This window comes from Gadus morhua, chromosome 13 (assembly GCF_902167405.1).
Source record: "Gadus morhua chromosome 13, gadMor3.0, whole genome shotgun sequence".
Lineage (NCBI taxonomy): Eukaryota > Metazoa > Chordata > Actinopteri > Gadiformes > Gadidae > Gadus > Gadus morhua.
In genome coordinates, this window is record NC_044060.1 from 8,877,718 (window position 1) to 8,894,531 (window position 16,814).

At 46.9% G+C, this 16,814-nt stretch overlaps 2 protein-coding genes across 5 annotated transcripts in view; both read left to right on the top strand.

The window, feature by feature from the left end:
• Window positions 1-9,892, top strand: part of sema3fa (sema domain, immunoglobulin domain (Ig), short basic domain, secreted, (semaphorin) 3Fa) — a 49,715-nt gene extending 39,823 nt beyond the window's left edge. For 2 of the 4 annotated variants that reach the window (XM_030374146.1, XM_030374149.1), the window contains 9 exons: window positions 3,499-3,568; window positions 4,681-4,825; window positions 5,536-5,758; window positions 6,610-6,698; window positions 6,790-6,831; window positions 7,930-8,087; window positions 8,430-8,512; window positions 8,660-8,793; window positions 9,348-9,892. In XM_030374146.1, the coding sequence (XP_030230006.1) occupies window positions 3,499-3,568; window positions 4,681-4,825; window positions 5,536-5,758; window positions 6,610-6,698; window positions 6,790-6,831; window positions 7,930-8,087; window positions 8,430-8,512; window positions 8,660-8,793; window positions 9,348-9,872 (1,469 nt within the window). In that variant the 3' untranslated portion in view covers window positions 9,873-9,892. The remainder of the gene's footprint in view (window positions 1-3,498; window positions 3,569-4,680; window positions 4,826-5,535; window positions 5,759-6,609; window positions 6,699-6,789; window positions 6,832-7,929; window positions 8,088-8,429; window positions 8,513-8,659; window positions 8,794-9,347) is intronic. The other 2 variants (XM_030374150.1, XM_030374148.1) reach the window with 1 other exon arrangement.
• Window positions 9,893-12,763: 2,871 nt separating this feature from the next.
• gnat1 (guanine nucleotide binding protein (G protein), alpha transducing activity polypeptide 1) lies at window positions 12,764-16,704 on the top strand. Its single transcript, XM_030374152.1, has 9 exons — window positions 12,764-13,062; window positions 14,049-14,091; window positions 14,192-14,333; window positions 14,459-14,616; window positions 14,863-14,991; window positions 15,110-15,239; window positions 15,339-15,492; window positions 15,604-15,816; window positions 15,903-16,704. The coding sequence occupies exons 1-8, from the start codon at window positions 12,957-12,959 to the stop codon at window positions 15,792-15,794; spliced, it is 1,053 nt and encodes a 350-aa protein (XP_030230012.1). The 5' UTR covers window positions 12,764-12,956; the 3' UTR covers window positions 15,795-15,816; window positions 15,903-16,704.
• Window positions 16,705-16,814: the final 110 nt, after the last annotated feature.

The window sequence follows — 16,814 nt, forward strand, 5'->3', positions numbered from 1 at the left end:
AGATAAACACATCTGTAGAAGTTTATCGGGACATTTATGTTGTCCTCTCTGTTGACCTAACAGAGTCAGCGGGATCACGCCTGATGGATTGCTTTCCCATAGGGCTGCGCTTCCCGAGATGTTATTGAACTGTTTCCAATTATAATCTATTTTCATTCCTCTCGGGAAAGAATCACTTTGTTTTGATTTTTGGAATCCAAATATTTGTAACGTAGCTGAGCTGTTGCAGGGATGGACCGAGTTAGGGAGAGTTAGCCCCAGGCTGGTACTAACCTGAAAGAACAAAGGTTTCACTTTCACTTTAATCTCGAAACCTCTGGAACAACAAGAATGCAAAACAACATGTCTGGAAGGAGTTTAAAGAGGTGGAAATAAATACATGAAGGAGGAGGATGAAAACTGTTGATATTCTTTCGAGCCTGGGGCCAAGACTTGTCGCAATGGTAATCTCACCACGGATTCTCAGGCCGCGGGCCGTGCTTCCTGTATCGTATTCTCCTCACCCCAACATGGTGCTATGTCTGCTGCTTGGTCTGCTGCTAATGCGAGAGAAACAGAAGAGAGACCACCCATAGGGATAAAGAGAGATGGTAGAGGTGTGTGTGTGCAAGCAGGGGGTGGTGGTGGTGGTGGTGGTGATTGTGGTGGTGATTGTGGTGGTGATAATGGTGGTGATGGTGGAGTTGGTAGTGGCATTGTTGGTGGTGGTGATTGTGATTGTGAAGGTGGTGGTGGTGGTGCTGGAGATTTTGATGGTGAAGAGGGTGGGGGTGTCTGTGGTGTTGGTGGTGGTGTCTGTGGTGTTAGTGGTGGTGTCTGTGGTGTTGGTGGTGGTGGTAATTGTGATCTTGAAGATGGTGGGGGTGTGTGTGGGGTTGGTGGTGGTGATGATTGTGATGGTGGTGAAGGTGGTGGTGGTGGTGGTGTTGATGAAGATGTGTAGTGAAAACCTGTGCCAAACCTGTGTAATGAATAGAGCCTTCAAGGGGGCTGCCTCGTCATCACTCTGGCACCCTGGGGTGCAGTCGACTCCCTGCCTGCGTCCATCACTCACAGACGGAAACAGACCGAGAAATTGGTTTCAGGCACGACTCAGGAACCCTGTCCTCTCTGACTGTGCTAGTTCTAGTTTCCTACTTCAAATGGGTGTAGTTGGTGCTTGATACATATTGTTTATAAATATTCAATATTACTCCTTAGAAGAAGATTACGGTGGAAAGGTTGTAATTTTTTTTGTAATCTTTTTACAACAAGGTTTGCTTGTGAGCTCCGTTGTTGTAGGTAACGACTCTAAGAGAATCCATGTGGGAATGTCAGTGCCATTGAGGAGCTTCTTCTCCCCGGCTCCGTTCGTTGCAGCGTGGGTAGTCTGAGAGCAGAAAGGGTTCTTCTTGGACCTACGCTGCTGACTCTTGAGAGGGGGGCAGCCAGTGTGCTGCTGCTGACCGGGTCCCCCATGCCCCGCCACCGCAAGGGGTCCCGGGGAAATGATCCATGTCTCCAGTTGTTACTGCCGCGGGATGGAGCACAGGCCTATGCTTCAGTAACAAGAGGCTCCAGGAGGGGACCTGGAGTAGATACAGATGTTGAGGAAGGCTGGGGGGGGGTTCAGGGAGGACGCATCCCAGTCCTTTACCCAGACAGAGAAGTGGAGCTCACAGAAAGTCCCAAGAAATAAAAAAGGATAAAAAATAAAAAGGGTAGAAAAAATATGAGGTAGGATGTAGTCTGTCAGAGGGAATGATCATTTATGTCAGCGCGATTCTCATTCCCGTTCTGAAATGCATCCATGGGGGAAAAGTTCCCCTTTTTGGTTCTCAAGTTCCACCGGTTCCCCGTCGGCGTGTATGTGAGGATAATACGGTTCCTTCCTGCTGGTGGTTTTCCTCTGGTACGAGGGTTGTGTTTGGGCTTTTAAGCCACACTGCTCATTAAGCAAACAGAATGACTCCGATTATATATCATTCCCAGTCTGACAGTTTGTCTGTCAGACTGTTTGTCTGCCTGCCTGTATGTCGGCCAACCTGCCTTGTCGGTCTGTCCGCGTGCTTCTTTCTGTCTGTCGATAAAGGCTGTCTAGCCGTCTTCTGTATTCACTAGCCTCAGCATAATTTCCCATCCAGTGAGGAGTGTCTACAGAGCACACTGCTGCCTGTGTGTTCCAACCTGATACCCACAGGCCCTCAGGGAATCTCCGTAGGATCTGACACATCACAAAAACAGGGAATAGAATGGTGCAACTTGTTCCAGTTCTCTCCTGGATTATCTTCTCCCTCTTCCCGTCCTGTCAGCGTGTCGCCAGGAGCCCTGTCAGACTGGCGTCAGATGGCTTATGAATCTCCGCTGGCTCTGCCAAAAGCAGACTCCCCGTATTGTCTGTGGCCGTCATCTGTCACGTTGACAACCTGACCAATGAGATGTTTTTTAGAGCGTTTTCTTGCAATTGTATTTTAAAAAAAGAATCATGGATTTCAACAATGTTTTCTCCCTGTATAAACGGTATATTTGTAGCCCAGAATGTACCTCTCGACACAAGCAGGGTAGTGTTAGCCGTCCTCTTGTTGATTCTTTGGGCATGCACTGTCAGGACTGAGTTACACTCAGGAGGATAGATCGGGTTCCTTCCTCAGACGCTCCGAAAAACAAAGTAATATGCAACATTAAAGGGTCTCACGTGTCTCTTTTTATTACAGTGTGTTTTCAAAGGTATCGCTTTGCTCTGCGCTTAATTTATGACCAAGAGAAGGGCGTCCAAGTAGTCAAGGTGTTTCGTGTTGATCCTAACTATGAATCAAACAGTTGGCCGACTGCCCTTCCTTTGTTTGATTCCTCAATCTGGAGGGGAACGTGAACCAGCTGATCAGGGGCCTCTCAGGGCCCCCGCTGAAGACGTTAATCGTAGATTCACTTTCAACGGGGAATCCGTTAAGCTTAAGCGGTATCGCATTTAGACGCTCTACTCAAAATTGACTCAAATTTCCCTGCCATTCATTGTTTTTTGGCCTTGCACTTTCATTTCACTCTCATTATAAGCCATCATAGGATAGGCCGGGTTGAGGCGCCTCATCCCTAAAGAAGGTCTGCACATGGCTGCTATTAAAGCCATGCTACAGCACAGGTTTCCCTATCGGTCGTTTTACCCTCCGAGACAACAGAATTTCCCAGCTCAAGAGGTGTTTGGATCAGGGATCTGCGGCGAGACCGTTGAAACCGATGGCAACACCAACACCTCAACACGCCCCCCTCTATAGGAACCTCTTACGGTTCACAGAAGAGCTGGAGCTGCTCTAGACTCCCCGAGGACCGATCGAAAGCAACGACACCTCGAGCTGCTACGATGCAGAGCACAGGGACAGACCGTAACCGTGTTGTCTTCTAACCGTGTTTCCTAGGACCTGCTGTTCCTTCGATGGACTTCCAGGCTACTGTCTAAAGAAAGCGTGCTTTCAGTTCTGACCTCGCCTGACTGGCAGATACTGACCCTCTTGTCTCTCCCAGGGGACGTGTACATCCAGCCCACCCAGGACACTAGGAACCCGGTCATCTACGCAGTGTTCTCCGTCTCAGGGTAAGGTCGTCGTCCCCCCCCCTACCCCCCCTACCCCCTCTGTAGCAGCACTTAAGCACCAGAGACACGCACAAGAAGGAAGCTCTTTGTGTGTTTTATGAAGGGGGGCCTATGGGGTTATGGGGGGGCGGGGGGGGGGGGGGGTCCTTCTTCCTTCTTCCTGCAGTTTGCATCCTCTTCATCTACATTCACTGAGGCTGAACCCCCCCCCCCCCCCTCCTCAAACAGAAGCTATATTCCATATGTTCGGACGGAAAAAACCGAGACTCCAAACCAAACAAACCACACACGATGGTTTTATCGCAGAGGAAGCCTCTCTCCTGCAAGGACCGCAGGTCGACGCAGGTGGGGGAGGAGAGAACCTGGCAGCGCACAATCAACACCCACAAAGACGCACTTTCACCAAGAGCCGTCGGGAAGGCGCGGTGTGCCGTTTTACGCCCCAGCCGTAGTAAAAGAAACAAGCGTCAGTGCCTCCGTGTTGTTTGAGGATGCAAAACGGACGTTTTGCATCCTCAAACAACACGGAGGCACTGAGACGGTTATTGTTGAAGCCCGGCGCACGGAGAGACTACGCTAATGACAGAGCCCTCTGACAGGCTCTGCAAACACGAGCACACACCCACGGGCATCGCGGCGTGCCCGCCTGCCCGGCGGCCCGCCTGGCGCTGGTGGTTGTGTTAATCAGGACGTGGGCGTCTGGGAGTCACCGTGTCAGACCTCATCATCGTCGTCGCCGTCACGCGAGCGCTCTCTTCAAAGCGCGGGCCCGGGTGTAACGATGACGATGAGGGCTTTTGATGATGATGATGATGATGACGACGATGTTCATGATGATGGTGATGTTGTTCATGATGATGATGATGGTGGGAATGAGGATGAGGATTATTTTGTCATAGTGCCGTAGCTGTCCGAGGAAGTAAAAGCAAAGAGGTAGAGGGCGCTGGGATCTTTATCTTTTCCTCAGGAGGGACTCGATCACCGTGGATACCCGTTGGTTTCCTTGTTGACCCCCCACTGCTCTTCTCTCTCTCTCTCTCTCTCTCTCTCTCTCTCTCTCTCTCTCTCTCTCTCTCTCTCTCTCCCCCCCCCCCCCCCCCCCCCCCAAACAGGTCGGTGTTTAAAGGCTCGGCCGTGTGTGTCTACTCCATGGCCGACATCCGCATGGTGTTCAACGGGCCCTTCGCCCACAAGGAGGGCCCCAACTACCAGTGGGTCGCCTACACCGGGAAGATCCCCTACCCGAGGCCCGGCACTGTAGGTCACACACACACACACACACACACACAGTTATAACACACTCACATACACGCACACACACACACACACACACACACACAGTTATAACACACTCACATACACGCACACATACACATTTAGAACACACATACACAAACACACTGTTAATATACACACACACACACACATATGACAGACATATAATACACACACACACACATACACACACACACACGCATAGATATAAGGCACCAACACAGATATAACAAACCCACACATATAACACACATATAACACACATAGATTCACACGTACACACACAAACACACACACACAGAAATAAAACATAGAAAAACACACACACACACACACACACACACACACACACACACACAGAGACACACATTTCACACACATAACACAAACACATTCACACTCACATAACACACACCTAACACAGTGTACACACACTCAGTACACACACACACACAGTACAAACACACAAAACACGCACTCACATAGACATAACACCAAAACAAATACACCCACACATTCACAACAAACATCATAAAGTGCACGCACAAACACAGTACACATACAAATAACACAGCACGCATCATGCACACACACGCAAGAAGTACACACGCAACACAGTACTGAAAATACTGTGCTGAAAGCACTGAAAATACCCAGACACACTTAATTTATTAAAGTCCTGGTCCACGCAGTGTCCCGGAGGTACGTTCACCCCCAACATGAAGTCCACCAAGGACTACCCCGACGAGGTCATCAACTTCATGAGGAACCACCCGACCATGTACAACGCCGTGTACCCGGTGCACAAGCGCCCCCTGGTGGTCAGAACCAACGTGGACTATGAGTTCACCACCATCACCGTGGACCAGGTGGCTGCCGCCGACGGCAGCTATGAGGTGCTGTTCCTGGGGACAGGTCAGTGGCACTTATGATGTGAATCGATGTCATTGTGCAAAAATACACGCACAATATAGTGTATCATCATATAGTATATGATTTTGATATTCACATTAAAAAAGTCAAGTCCAGAGAAATATTGATGCAGTTTATAAAGTACTGTTTTGATGTCGTCAGCTATGTTATTATGTTATTATTATTATATCCTTTATTTAACCAGGTAATATTAGTATTACCTGACCAAGATGGACAGCACTAGGCTACACATTTCCAACATAAAACACAAGACCAAAAACAAGTTCAACACTAAGTGCAATTGGGAAAATGCATTGTACTTTTAAGGTAAATGATATACCGTGCACCTTTATTGCATATAAAAAATTATAATCCTATTTAAAAACACCAGCCTAGCTGATGGAGGAGCAATATGAGCAGCTGCGGTAAGGGGAAAGACGGTTAAGGTTCCAGTAACAGCCAGGTCAAGATTCAAGATGGTTTTATTGTCATATGCACAACAATTACAGAACAGTCGCTGGCAATGAAATTCTTTAGTCTTGGGCTCATCCAACAGTGCAATATAAGAGAACGTAAAGTTACATGAGAAACACAAGTAGGAAAGCTGAAACTTAAATAATAAAAAATAAATATAATAATAATAATAGTAATAATAATAAAAAGTAAGTGTATAAGAGGAACACAAGTAGGAGAGCAGGGACCTTAATGCAAAACTAAATAAATGTAAACAGACGTGTTTATCCAGATGTGGACTGGTATAAAGTGGCAAGTTATAAAGTGGCAAGTTATAAAGTGTCATGGGTGTGAGCTAAGTAGCAGAGGTTGATGCTTCGTGTCTCCTGGTGTTGCTGCAGACCGGGGAACGGTCCAGAAGGTCATCGTCCTGCCCAGGGACGACCTGCTGACAGAGGAGCTGGTGCTGGAGGAGGTGGAGGTCTTCAGGGTCAGTCTGCGTCTCCTTGTCCTCACGGCCCGAGGCCAGCATTAAATAAATAAAACCATATCTAGGGAACTAATGTGAAGCGTCTCTGCAGGTACCCACCCCGATCACCAGCATGAGGATCTCCTCCAAACGGGTAAGTAGCCTCACATTAACTAGTCTATAGTATTAATAGTCTCACATTAACTAGTTAAATAGTCTATATTATTAATAGTCTCACATTAACTAGTCTATAGTATTAATAGTCTCACATTAACTAGTCTATATTATTAATAGTCTCACATTAACTAGTCTATATTATTAATAGTCTCACATTAACTAGTCTATAGTATTAATAGTCTCACATTAACTAGTCTAGATTATTAATAGTCTCACATTAACTAGTCTAGATTATTAATAGTCTCACATTAACTAGTCTATATTATTAATAGTCTCACATGAACTAGTCTAGATTATTAATAGTCTCACATTAACTAGTCTATAGTATTAATAGTCTCACATTAACTAGTCTAGATTATTAATAGTCTCACATTAACTAGTCTATATTATTTATAGTCTCACATTAACTAGTCTATATTATTAATAGTCTCACATTAACTAGTCTATATTATTAATAGTCTCACATTAACTAGTCTATATTATTAATAGTCTGACATGGACTAGTCTATATTATTAATAGTTTGACATGGACAAGTCTAGATTATTAATAATAGTCTCACACAAACTAGTCTAGATTATTAATAGACTCACATGGACTAGTCAAGATTATTCATAGTCTCACATGGACTAGTCTAAATTATTGGTAGTCTGACAGGAACTATTCTAGATTATTAGTAGTCTCACATGAACTAGTCTAGATCATTAATTGTCACGCATTAACTTGTCTAGATTATTAGTAGACTGACATGGATGAGTCTAGATTACTAATAGATTTACACAAACAAGCCTGTATCTTATTACAGTCGGACATGGACTAGTCTATATTATTAATAGACTCACATGAACTAGTCTAGATTATTAAAAGACTGACATGAACTAATCTAGATTCTTAATAGTCTAGATCATTAATAGTTTCATACGAAATAGTCCAGATTATTAGTAGTCTAGATGATTAAAAGTCTCACAGGAACTAGCCCAGGTTATGTACAGCGTACAGAAGGTCACCCACCTGGCGTCTATGACCAATGAGGTGTCAGTGTACGCTCCTCTGATGGCCTCCGTGCCCTCTCTGCAGCAACAACTGTACGTGGGCTCGGTGCTGGGCGTGACCCACCTGGCGCTGCACCGCTGCGACGTGTACGGGGAGGTGTGTGCCGACTGCTGCCTGGCCCGGGACCCCTACTGCGCCTGGGACGGCAAGACCTGCTCCCGGTACTCTGCGTCCCAGAAGAGGTGAGCACCGCCGTAGTGCAGACAATAAACGGACCGCAAACCCCCAACGACGGATAGCGTGAGGAATGAGTGCAAACGGGTACGATTCGTAAAACTAGTAAATGAGTAAAAACGTTTTAACAATAAAGAAATCGCTATGAATTCACTATTTAATACTACTTAAAAAAGAATCTCAATTCTAAAATTAATCAATTCTAAAGTGCTCAATTCTAAATTAATTTACATAACAAATACGAATAAGAAAGACGCCAATTCTCATTATCCCATGCTTTCTCTCACTGATATAACGGCCGCTCATTTGTCCCATGCGCGTGAAGTTAAACACGTTATTCTCGACTGTTGATCTGACCCCTCTAGACGCAGCCGACGGCAGGATGTGAAGTACGGAAACCCCATACGCCAGTGCAGGGGCTACAACTCCATCGGTAAGGTGGAGCACCCCAGCACCCCAGAAATATGGTTTCCATAGTAACCGGCACTGTTCACACACAGTTCAGGATTGGTGTCATCTCTGTGTTTGCCTTTCACCCGTCCCCTGGTGTTACTAATGGGACTGGGATGTGCGTTGCTAGGCAATAAGAACACGCTGGAGACGGTGCAGTACGGGGTGGAGGGCAGCACCACCTTCCTGGAGTGCCAGGCCCGGTCTCCCCACGTGTCCCTCAAGTGGCACCTGCAGAGGGAGAACAGCGACCGCAGGAAGGAGGTGGGAGGAGCTCCACGCACACACACGCGCACTCACGCAGGCACGCACATACAAACACAGGACCGCTCACACTCATACACCCACCCAAAGGACTAGTCACACAAACACACACACACACACACACACACACACACACACACACACACACACACACACACAGGACCGCTCACACACACACCCGTAGGACCCGCTGGATTAGTCACACACGCGTACACACACTGACCCGCTGCACCGGTCACACACACAAATACTTGGAAGTTTTAATTTAGTCCTAGTTTTTACCACAGCATTCCCAAGTAAAAATAAATTAGCTTCGGGATTTCTTTGAGAGGTCTGATTGGATTTGATTCCACAGCAATTATCAGATTCAAATCTCCATGTCACTACGTTAACGTTAAGCCTGTTTGAGCAAAGAAACTGTCCAAAAATCAACACGTGCCATTTCTGCTGACACACTGTTACGAATCACCACATATTACCACATGATCTCCAGGGAAGCCCCCCCCTAAAGCCCCCTAAAGCCCCTCTCCCCCCCCCCCCCCCCCCCCCCCCAGATCCGCTCGGAGGGCCGGGTGCTGAAGACGGAGCAGGGCCTGCTCATCCGCTCGCTGCAGGGCTCCGACAGCGGCGTGTACCTGTGCACGTCCACCGAGAAGAACTTCAAGCACACGCTGGTGAAGCTGCAGCTGGTGGTGCTGTCGGGGCGCACCGTCAACAACGTGCTGGTGGAGGCGGGGGGGCCGGCGCCGCCGCCGCCGCCGCCGCTGCAGTCCAGCGCCTGGACGCCCAGCGCCGGCCAGTACAAGGACCTGCTGACCATCCTGAGCCAGCCCGAGATGGGCCTCATCAACCAGTACTGCCAGGACTACTGGCAGCTGGGAGACGGAGCCGGAGCAGGAGGAGGAGGAGGAGCAGGAGGAGGAGGAGGAGGAGGAGGAGAAGGAGGAGGAGGCGCGGTCCAGGAGGAAGAGGCCCCGGGGCCCAACAAGGCCAAGGGCCTCAAGGAGCTGAAGGAGCAGAAGAAGCCGCGCAACCGCCGGCACCACGACGAGGGGACCACCCCGGCCCCTGGGACATGAGGACCCCACCTCCCTGCCCCCCTGCCCCCCCCCCCAGACACACACACTCAACCCTCCCTCCCCTGAAGCTTCTCCAGCACCACCACTACCACTACCCCCCCCCCCCCCCCCCCCAGGGCAAGCCCGGGCCAGTCCTTCCACCCCATCTCTTTGACACCTTGTGCACAAACCCTCCTGAGAAAAGGGAAAAAAGACTCACCAACAACAAGATAGAAACTATTATAGTGGGCGAGAAGAGGTACTGCGACCGACGCCAGGCAACCGCGGCCAGGTTCTCTGTCCCCTCTGAAACATATACACAGTATTTATTGTAGGTTGTAAATACTATCTCTTTGTACTTAACTAGGTAAAAAAAAAATTGTGAATAGGTAAATCTGTGCAAATATTGTTGTTAAGATAATATTATTGTCTGTTATTGTTTATTGCGATGTGTTATTATAATGGAAATATCTTTATGTTTTATAATTTTGGGAAACAGCAATGGTACACTTTTGGAACACATATGAGAATGTATCCACATTTGAGGAGGACGAAGCAAAATGCATTCTGGGAGGTTGTGGTTCTCATTTTGGACCACTCGACTGCTGGCAGTATTTCGTCTTTGAGTTCGAGGTCTGATCACTGGCGGAGTGATTTTATAGCTCTTCCTTAAACTGCCCTACTCCGGAGGCATAAGCATGATGAACAAACGTTTTCTACGGTTCCATCCACTGATTTTTTTTGGGACATGGAAAAAAAGATGAGAGATTCCGTAGCCTGCAACCGTGAAGGAGTCTTGAGCTCGCCCAGGGGATTGCCAGGCCCTCAGTCCTGCTATGGAACTCATCCATGGATCGATAGTTTCCCAACCTGTCTTCTCTCCCCCCCCCCCCCCCCCCACTTCCACAGACCCCCACGTGGTCTCGCCATCCCGCCTTTCCTGTTCAGTTGAAGTCACGCAACCTACCCAAACATCTTCCGACATCAATTGCTGTCATGTGTTTGTTTTGTTCCTATTTGAATATTACATCTTAATGTTGTATCCTTACGAAAAACGTGATCTTTGTGATAAGCTGTTTGGCAGCAAATGGATTATACCAGACAATGATCATTGCCTCTCTCTTTCTCTCTCCCCATGCGAGTTCAGAGGCTCCAGCAGACCGCTATGTGTGGATCCATCATGACAGTTTGTGTAAAATATCCCCATGACAAAAAAAAAACACAAAGCACCTTCTTCCTTCAAATTGGTAATCCCTGTTGATGTGTCGCTTGTTCAGTCAGAACTCTATTCTACAGTATGTTTCTTTAAAGCTCTCAAACCCTCGTAACGGTTTGCAGTCCTGCCCGATCCCAGCTAACGATGGGTTGTTTCGCTTCTAGTGAGGGTAGAGACCTTGAATAGATCACTGATGTCTTGTGTATTTGCTTATAGGAACACGTCACTTCACAGGACTTTTCAAAAGAGAATGCAGTTCCAACTTTACTTTTTTTCAAATGAGCCACAGACTAAACGTAGACTATGAAATAAAATGCTGTTTGTAATCAGAAACTTCCATGCAGAAGAAAACGTGTACATAAACTAAGACCACTGGGATGATTCTCAGTACCGGGAACTAAAGATAGAAACTGTGTGTGCGGGACAGAGTGGTCTAGCAGGGCATTTCCTTGTGTGCATAGCATGTACAGTGTTTGTAGGTATTTGTCCAGAATGCTACGTTAGCTGTTGATGTCAGTGGGTGTCTTTCTCGTTGCAAGAATATGGGCGTGTTGTCAATGCAAGCAGCAAGATAGCGATGGAGTGCTAAAATGCTAATGGAAAGGAAGGACAATTTTATTTTCAAAGGGGTGGTTTTAATATCTCTGTGTCTTCTCTTTTTCCGTTTACTTCTCCAAACCAGATTTACAACTGAACTCAAAAATGTGTATGTTTTTATTTTTTGTTGTTTAAGAAATCAGTGAGTTATGTATGATAAAAAAAATGCACAGTTGACGTTATTGTATTGACTTGTATAAATTACTATCTTTCATTCACCATCGATGTTGCTGACTAATAAATTAAAGCTCTATATTTTATAATTAACAGAAGTCTTCATTTACCTTACACTCAGAGGCTGTGGCTGAACCAAAACTATAGTTCAGCTTCTATTCATTAATGTTAACAATTGTATTAAATCACGCTCCGTCTCTATCTAGCTGTCTGTCTCTCACACACACACACACACACACACACACACACACATACAGACAGTTAATTGAAATAGGTTGGATTACATTCTCCTTTCAGATTGAGATTGAGGTCAATGAGATCTGTGGGTGAAACTGCTAAGCTCTTAAAGCACTTTAAATCTCTCCCTGCAATCTTCAGTAGTCTATAATGATGTGGTAGGCAGCCCTTTGTCTCTACACTTCTTTGGCCTGAGTGCTGAATATTGAGACACAAGTACACAAGAGTGTACTTTGGGGAGCTGTTTCTGGATTCTGGATTCTCTACTCCGGGTGTAATTACTTTGGGGCTGATTAAACGCATACAAAACTTGTTATTGACCAGACCTCTTGATCATCAAGCACAGCGGGGAGCGCACTCCGGATGAATGTCAATTCCCCACGTCAAGGCACACTCCGCGTTGTGCTCTGATTGAACCCAACGTGAATGACAGTGTCTTCCCTCACGCACAACAAGACAAACGTGATTCAACAGACACGGTGACCATCCAGGCTTGTCTTTTAAAGGCAACTCACAGTGCGGCAGACAGCTAATCCCTTGAGCCGATGTGCATCTTCTGCTGAGCACAGCAAAGTCCCTGTAAAGGTGAGCTCCTGTCCAGTGGCCACAGCCCCCGAGTCACACCTTCTTACCCCCGGCCTCCCCTCTGAAGGACCCTGTGTCCTTGCGCCCCATTGGTCAACCCGGGGTCAGGTGGCGCGGAGGATGCCCGGAATCCCTTTCCTAAGACGGGGAAAGTACCCAAACCTTCCCCTGTGTTTGTCGGAGCAGCAGTCACCGAGTGCGGCGGTTGGCCATCACTGAGAACCTGCGTCCGTTCCCGTCGTCTCGCGGGTTTTTTTTTGTTCTGAGCTAAGGGGCGTCGCAGCCGGGGCAGAAGGATGGGAGCAGGAGCGAGCGCTGAGGAGAAGCACTCCCGAGAGCTGGAGAAGAAGCTGAAGGAGGATGCAGACATAGACGCCAGGACCGTCAAGCTGCTACTGCTAGGTATGCTAACACCCCTGGGGGCCCCTCAGGGGGGGGGGGGGCTGAGGGGTCACACACCTAGACGTCCCCTTTTGTGAACAAAAGGGGACGTCTAGGTGTGTTTTAGAGGCAGAGCCTGTTGGATGCAATTGGAGATGACGTCTTCCCTCGTTTCAGTTGGACAGGAGAGCTATGGAGCGTGTTTTATTCCATGGGACACAGTTCACGTTGTGTTGTTTCTGTTTGATGGGATTTGGATTTCTCTATTAGTAGAGTTCAACGCGTAGTATAGATGGAAGTGTGTGCCACAAACAAGTGGGAGGATTGTAAAAGCTTTGAAAAGATACAGACAGCAGTTTGTCCCGAAGTCAAGACGAATGCAAATCATGCTAATCTATGTTGAAGAATTGCAACGGGCACACACGTACATGATGGTGAGGACGAAGGGTGAGGTAATCTTAATCACCGCTGTCATTGCATTGATAAGACACTTAAATCATTGCTCAGCCCAATCCCCTGCTAATCCCTTGGAGCAGGTAACCTACAGAGTTGAGGATGCCTACACCTCTGTCACCACTGTACCATTAAACAATGTCATGTTGTTTACCGCATACCTCTGTTAAAGTTCACATCATTATTGGAAAGTAAGAGAAGATAATAGTTTTTACATTGTTGCTACGGTGACCAGCTAATAAGGAACATCACTGAAAGACAATATGCCCCCCGCTATCAGCTTCTAAAGTTTTCGGGACTGATTCCACAGTACAACAACAACAACGCAGTATTATGGTTGTAATCTGGTTAATACTTCAGCTGAGGTGTCACTTAAAACAAGTCTGCACCTCTTCTGAGGATATTCAAGTTAACCTCTACTCTACTACTAATATCCTATGGGAAAGGTACTGCTCACAATTTTAAATGTATGCAGAAATGTATTAAACTGGACATGATTCACCTTTACAGCTTCATCAGCTAGTCTCGTGTACACTTCGCTATGTTTCCCATAGGTGCCGGAGAGTCTGGGAAAAGCACCATCGTCAAACAGATGAAGTAAGACAGTCTGACACTCTGTAACACTTGATGTCAAAACCTCTTGTTGGCCGAACATAACCCGCCGAACATCCAAGTCATGCTTCCGTTTGTTCCACAGAATTATCCACAAAGATGGTTACTCCCTTGAGGAGTGTATGGAGTTCGTCGTCATCATCTACAGCAACACCCTCCAGTCCATCATGGCCGTCGTGAAGGCCATGACCACACTCAACATTAACTTTGGTCACCAGGATCAGCAGGTAGGCGTTTGTTGTTTACGAACCAAATCAATACGCTGTCTGCCAAGAGGTGTGTGTTTGTCTTATGAGTGCATCCACTCACAGTGCGTTCCGTGGGTCTGTCCGCTCGGTCTCTATCCATGCAGGACGACGCCAGGAAGCTCATGCATCTCGCCGACACCATCGAAGAGGGCTCCATGCCCAAGGAGATGGCGGACATCATCATTCGCCTGTGGAATGACTCGGGCATCCAGGCCAGCTTCGATAGGGCCTCGGAGTACCAGCTCAACGACTCCGCTGGATAGTAAGTGAACTCCGAGCCATTGGCTGGCACAGACCATTTGAGGGAAAATTATGAAAAACTGCCCTTTTGGAGCCTGGACATGTTCTTTAGTACAGAAAACTGTTATAGCCTTCATACAATACTATAATGCACCACAGTGTTTTACTTATGGTAGTGTCGGTTCTGAGGGTATTTTCTCCTGAGAGCATTGTTCATCATTGCAAACCAAAGAGCATTGTTGATGTCGCAGCTTGGCTCTACTTACAGCTATCTGAATGACCTGGAGAGGCTGGTTCAGCCCGGCTACATTCCCACGGAGCAGGACGTGCTGCGCTCCCGAGTGAAAACCACCGGTATCATCGAGACCACGTTCTCCCATAAAGATCTTCATTTCAGGTGAGGAGATCAATCCATGACGCAAGTGTGTCATTCAATAGTAGGTAAGCTCCTCTACCGGGCTTGGGGTACCAAAAGACGGGGTTCGGTGGTTCCATGTCACGGTTTCTCTCTGCAGAATGTTCGATGTGGGTGGTCAGCGGTCTGAGAGGAAGAAGTGGATCCATTGCTTCGAAGGTGTGACCTGTATCATCTTCATCGCTGCTTTGAGTGCTTATGACATGGTGCTCGTGGAGGACGATGAAGTGGTAAGAGAGGAGGGCACAGAAATAACTCATTCGGTCACAACTTGTCCTTTCCTCTATGACCTATGCTTTTACTAAATCGAACGGGTTTGTTTTCTTCAGAACCGAATGCACGAGAGTTTGCACTTGTTCAACAGTATCTGCAACCATCGCTACTTCGCGGCCACCTCACTCATTCTCTTCCTCAACAAGAAAGATGTCTTCATTGAGAAGATCAAGAAAGCTCACCTGAACATGTGCTTCCCTGAATATGATGGTGAGTTCATGACAAGCACACATCACACTGACGCCATATAGCCTTTCCAACTGGAAAAACGGACGATAACATGTTCTTGATCCCTTTGTCTTTTCAACATTTCGCATCAAGGTCCCAACACGTACGAAGACGCCGGTCTCTACATCAAAATGCAGTTTCTGGATCTCAACCTGCGTAAAGATATCAAAGAAATCTACTCGCACATGACCTGTGCAACAGACACAGAGAACGTCAAGTTTGTGTTCGATGCCGTCACCGACATCATCATCAAGGAGAACCTGAAAGACTGCGGCCTCTTCTAAGAGCCCACTTTCAAACCTCCAGGTGAGTAAAGGAGCCTCCATCTCACGTCATTGATTTTGGATCTGAACAAGGCCCAGCATTGACTCTCTCTCCCTCTATCCCTGCAGCCCCGTCCCCTTCCTCATTATGCTCCCGAATCTAAACGTTCATCACTGGACATCTATTGAGGACCAATGCGGACCAAGATCAGATCCCTTCTATTTCCGCCATTGGCAGTTGCAGCGTGCATCCATTTTTTTTATGTTTATCTAATAGCTTTGACACCAGACTTGAGGGGTCAAAATACAGAGAGAGACAGCTTCAAAGTCAGAGGATATAGTGTGCAGAACAACTGTGTAAATTGCCCTTTAGGTCTGAAATACCATAGGAATACTTTATTACAGTGACATGCAAGATTTAGGCAAGACCCCACAAATTCTGCATACAGTTAACTCATTTTCCTCTCCCAACTAACAGGAATAGACGTCAGGCATCATGCATCCTCTTTGTACCCCAGTAACAGGCCCACGAGGCGAAGCCAGATGGCACCACCACCTGCCAATGCACTTGCATCATCCATTAGGTTTTAGACAGGGATTTAGCTGTAGAAACTGATTGTATATACAAAATGAACATATCAGGGAACAGTTTAAGCCACAGTGTAGACAAGTAAGATTAGGATCCAAGATGAGTGTGTCCTGTCAGCTCTAAAAGTTGAACACAACCACCGACCAATACGATGAGAACCACGTTGCTGTTTGCGGTAGTGAACACTTGTTTGGTTTGTTACACCTCGGAAACCGGTTTACACTGGATCAGGCCATTCAGCAAAATAATATTGTACAGAAATGAGACCAGCAATGTAAAACTGGATTAAAGCTTCTCTAGAAGACTGTTACATTTTTAACTAATAAAAACGCAAGATAGCAATTCCTTGGTTCATTGTTTGCCATTTATTAATTCCATTGCATTTTTTTCCCAGAACATTTTCCAGACATTGAAAAATATTAACGCTGAGAAGTGTAAAGTGAACAGTTGGG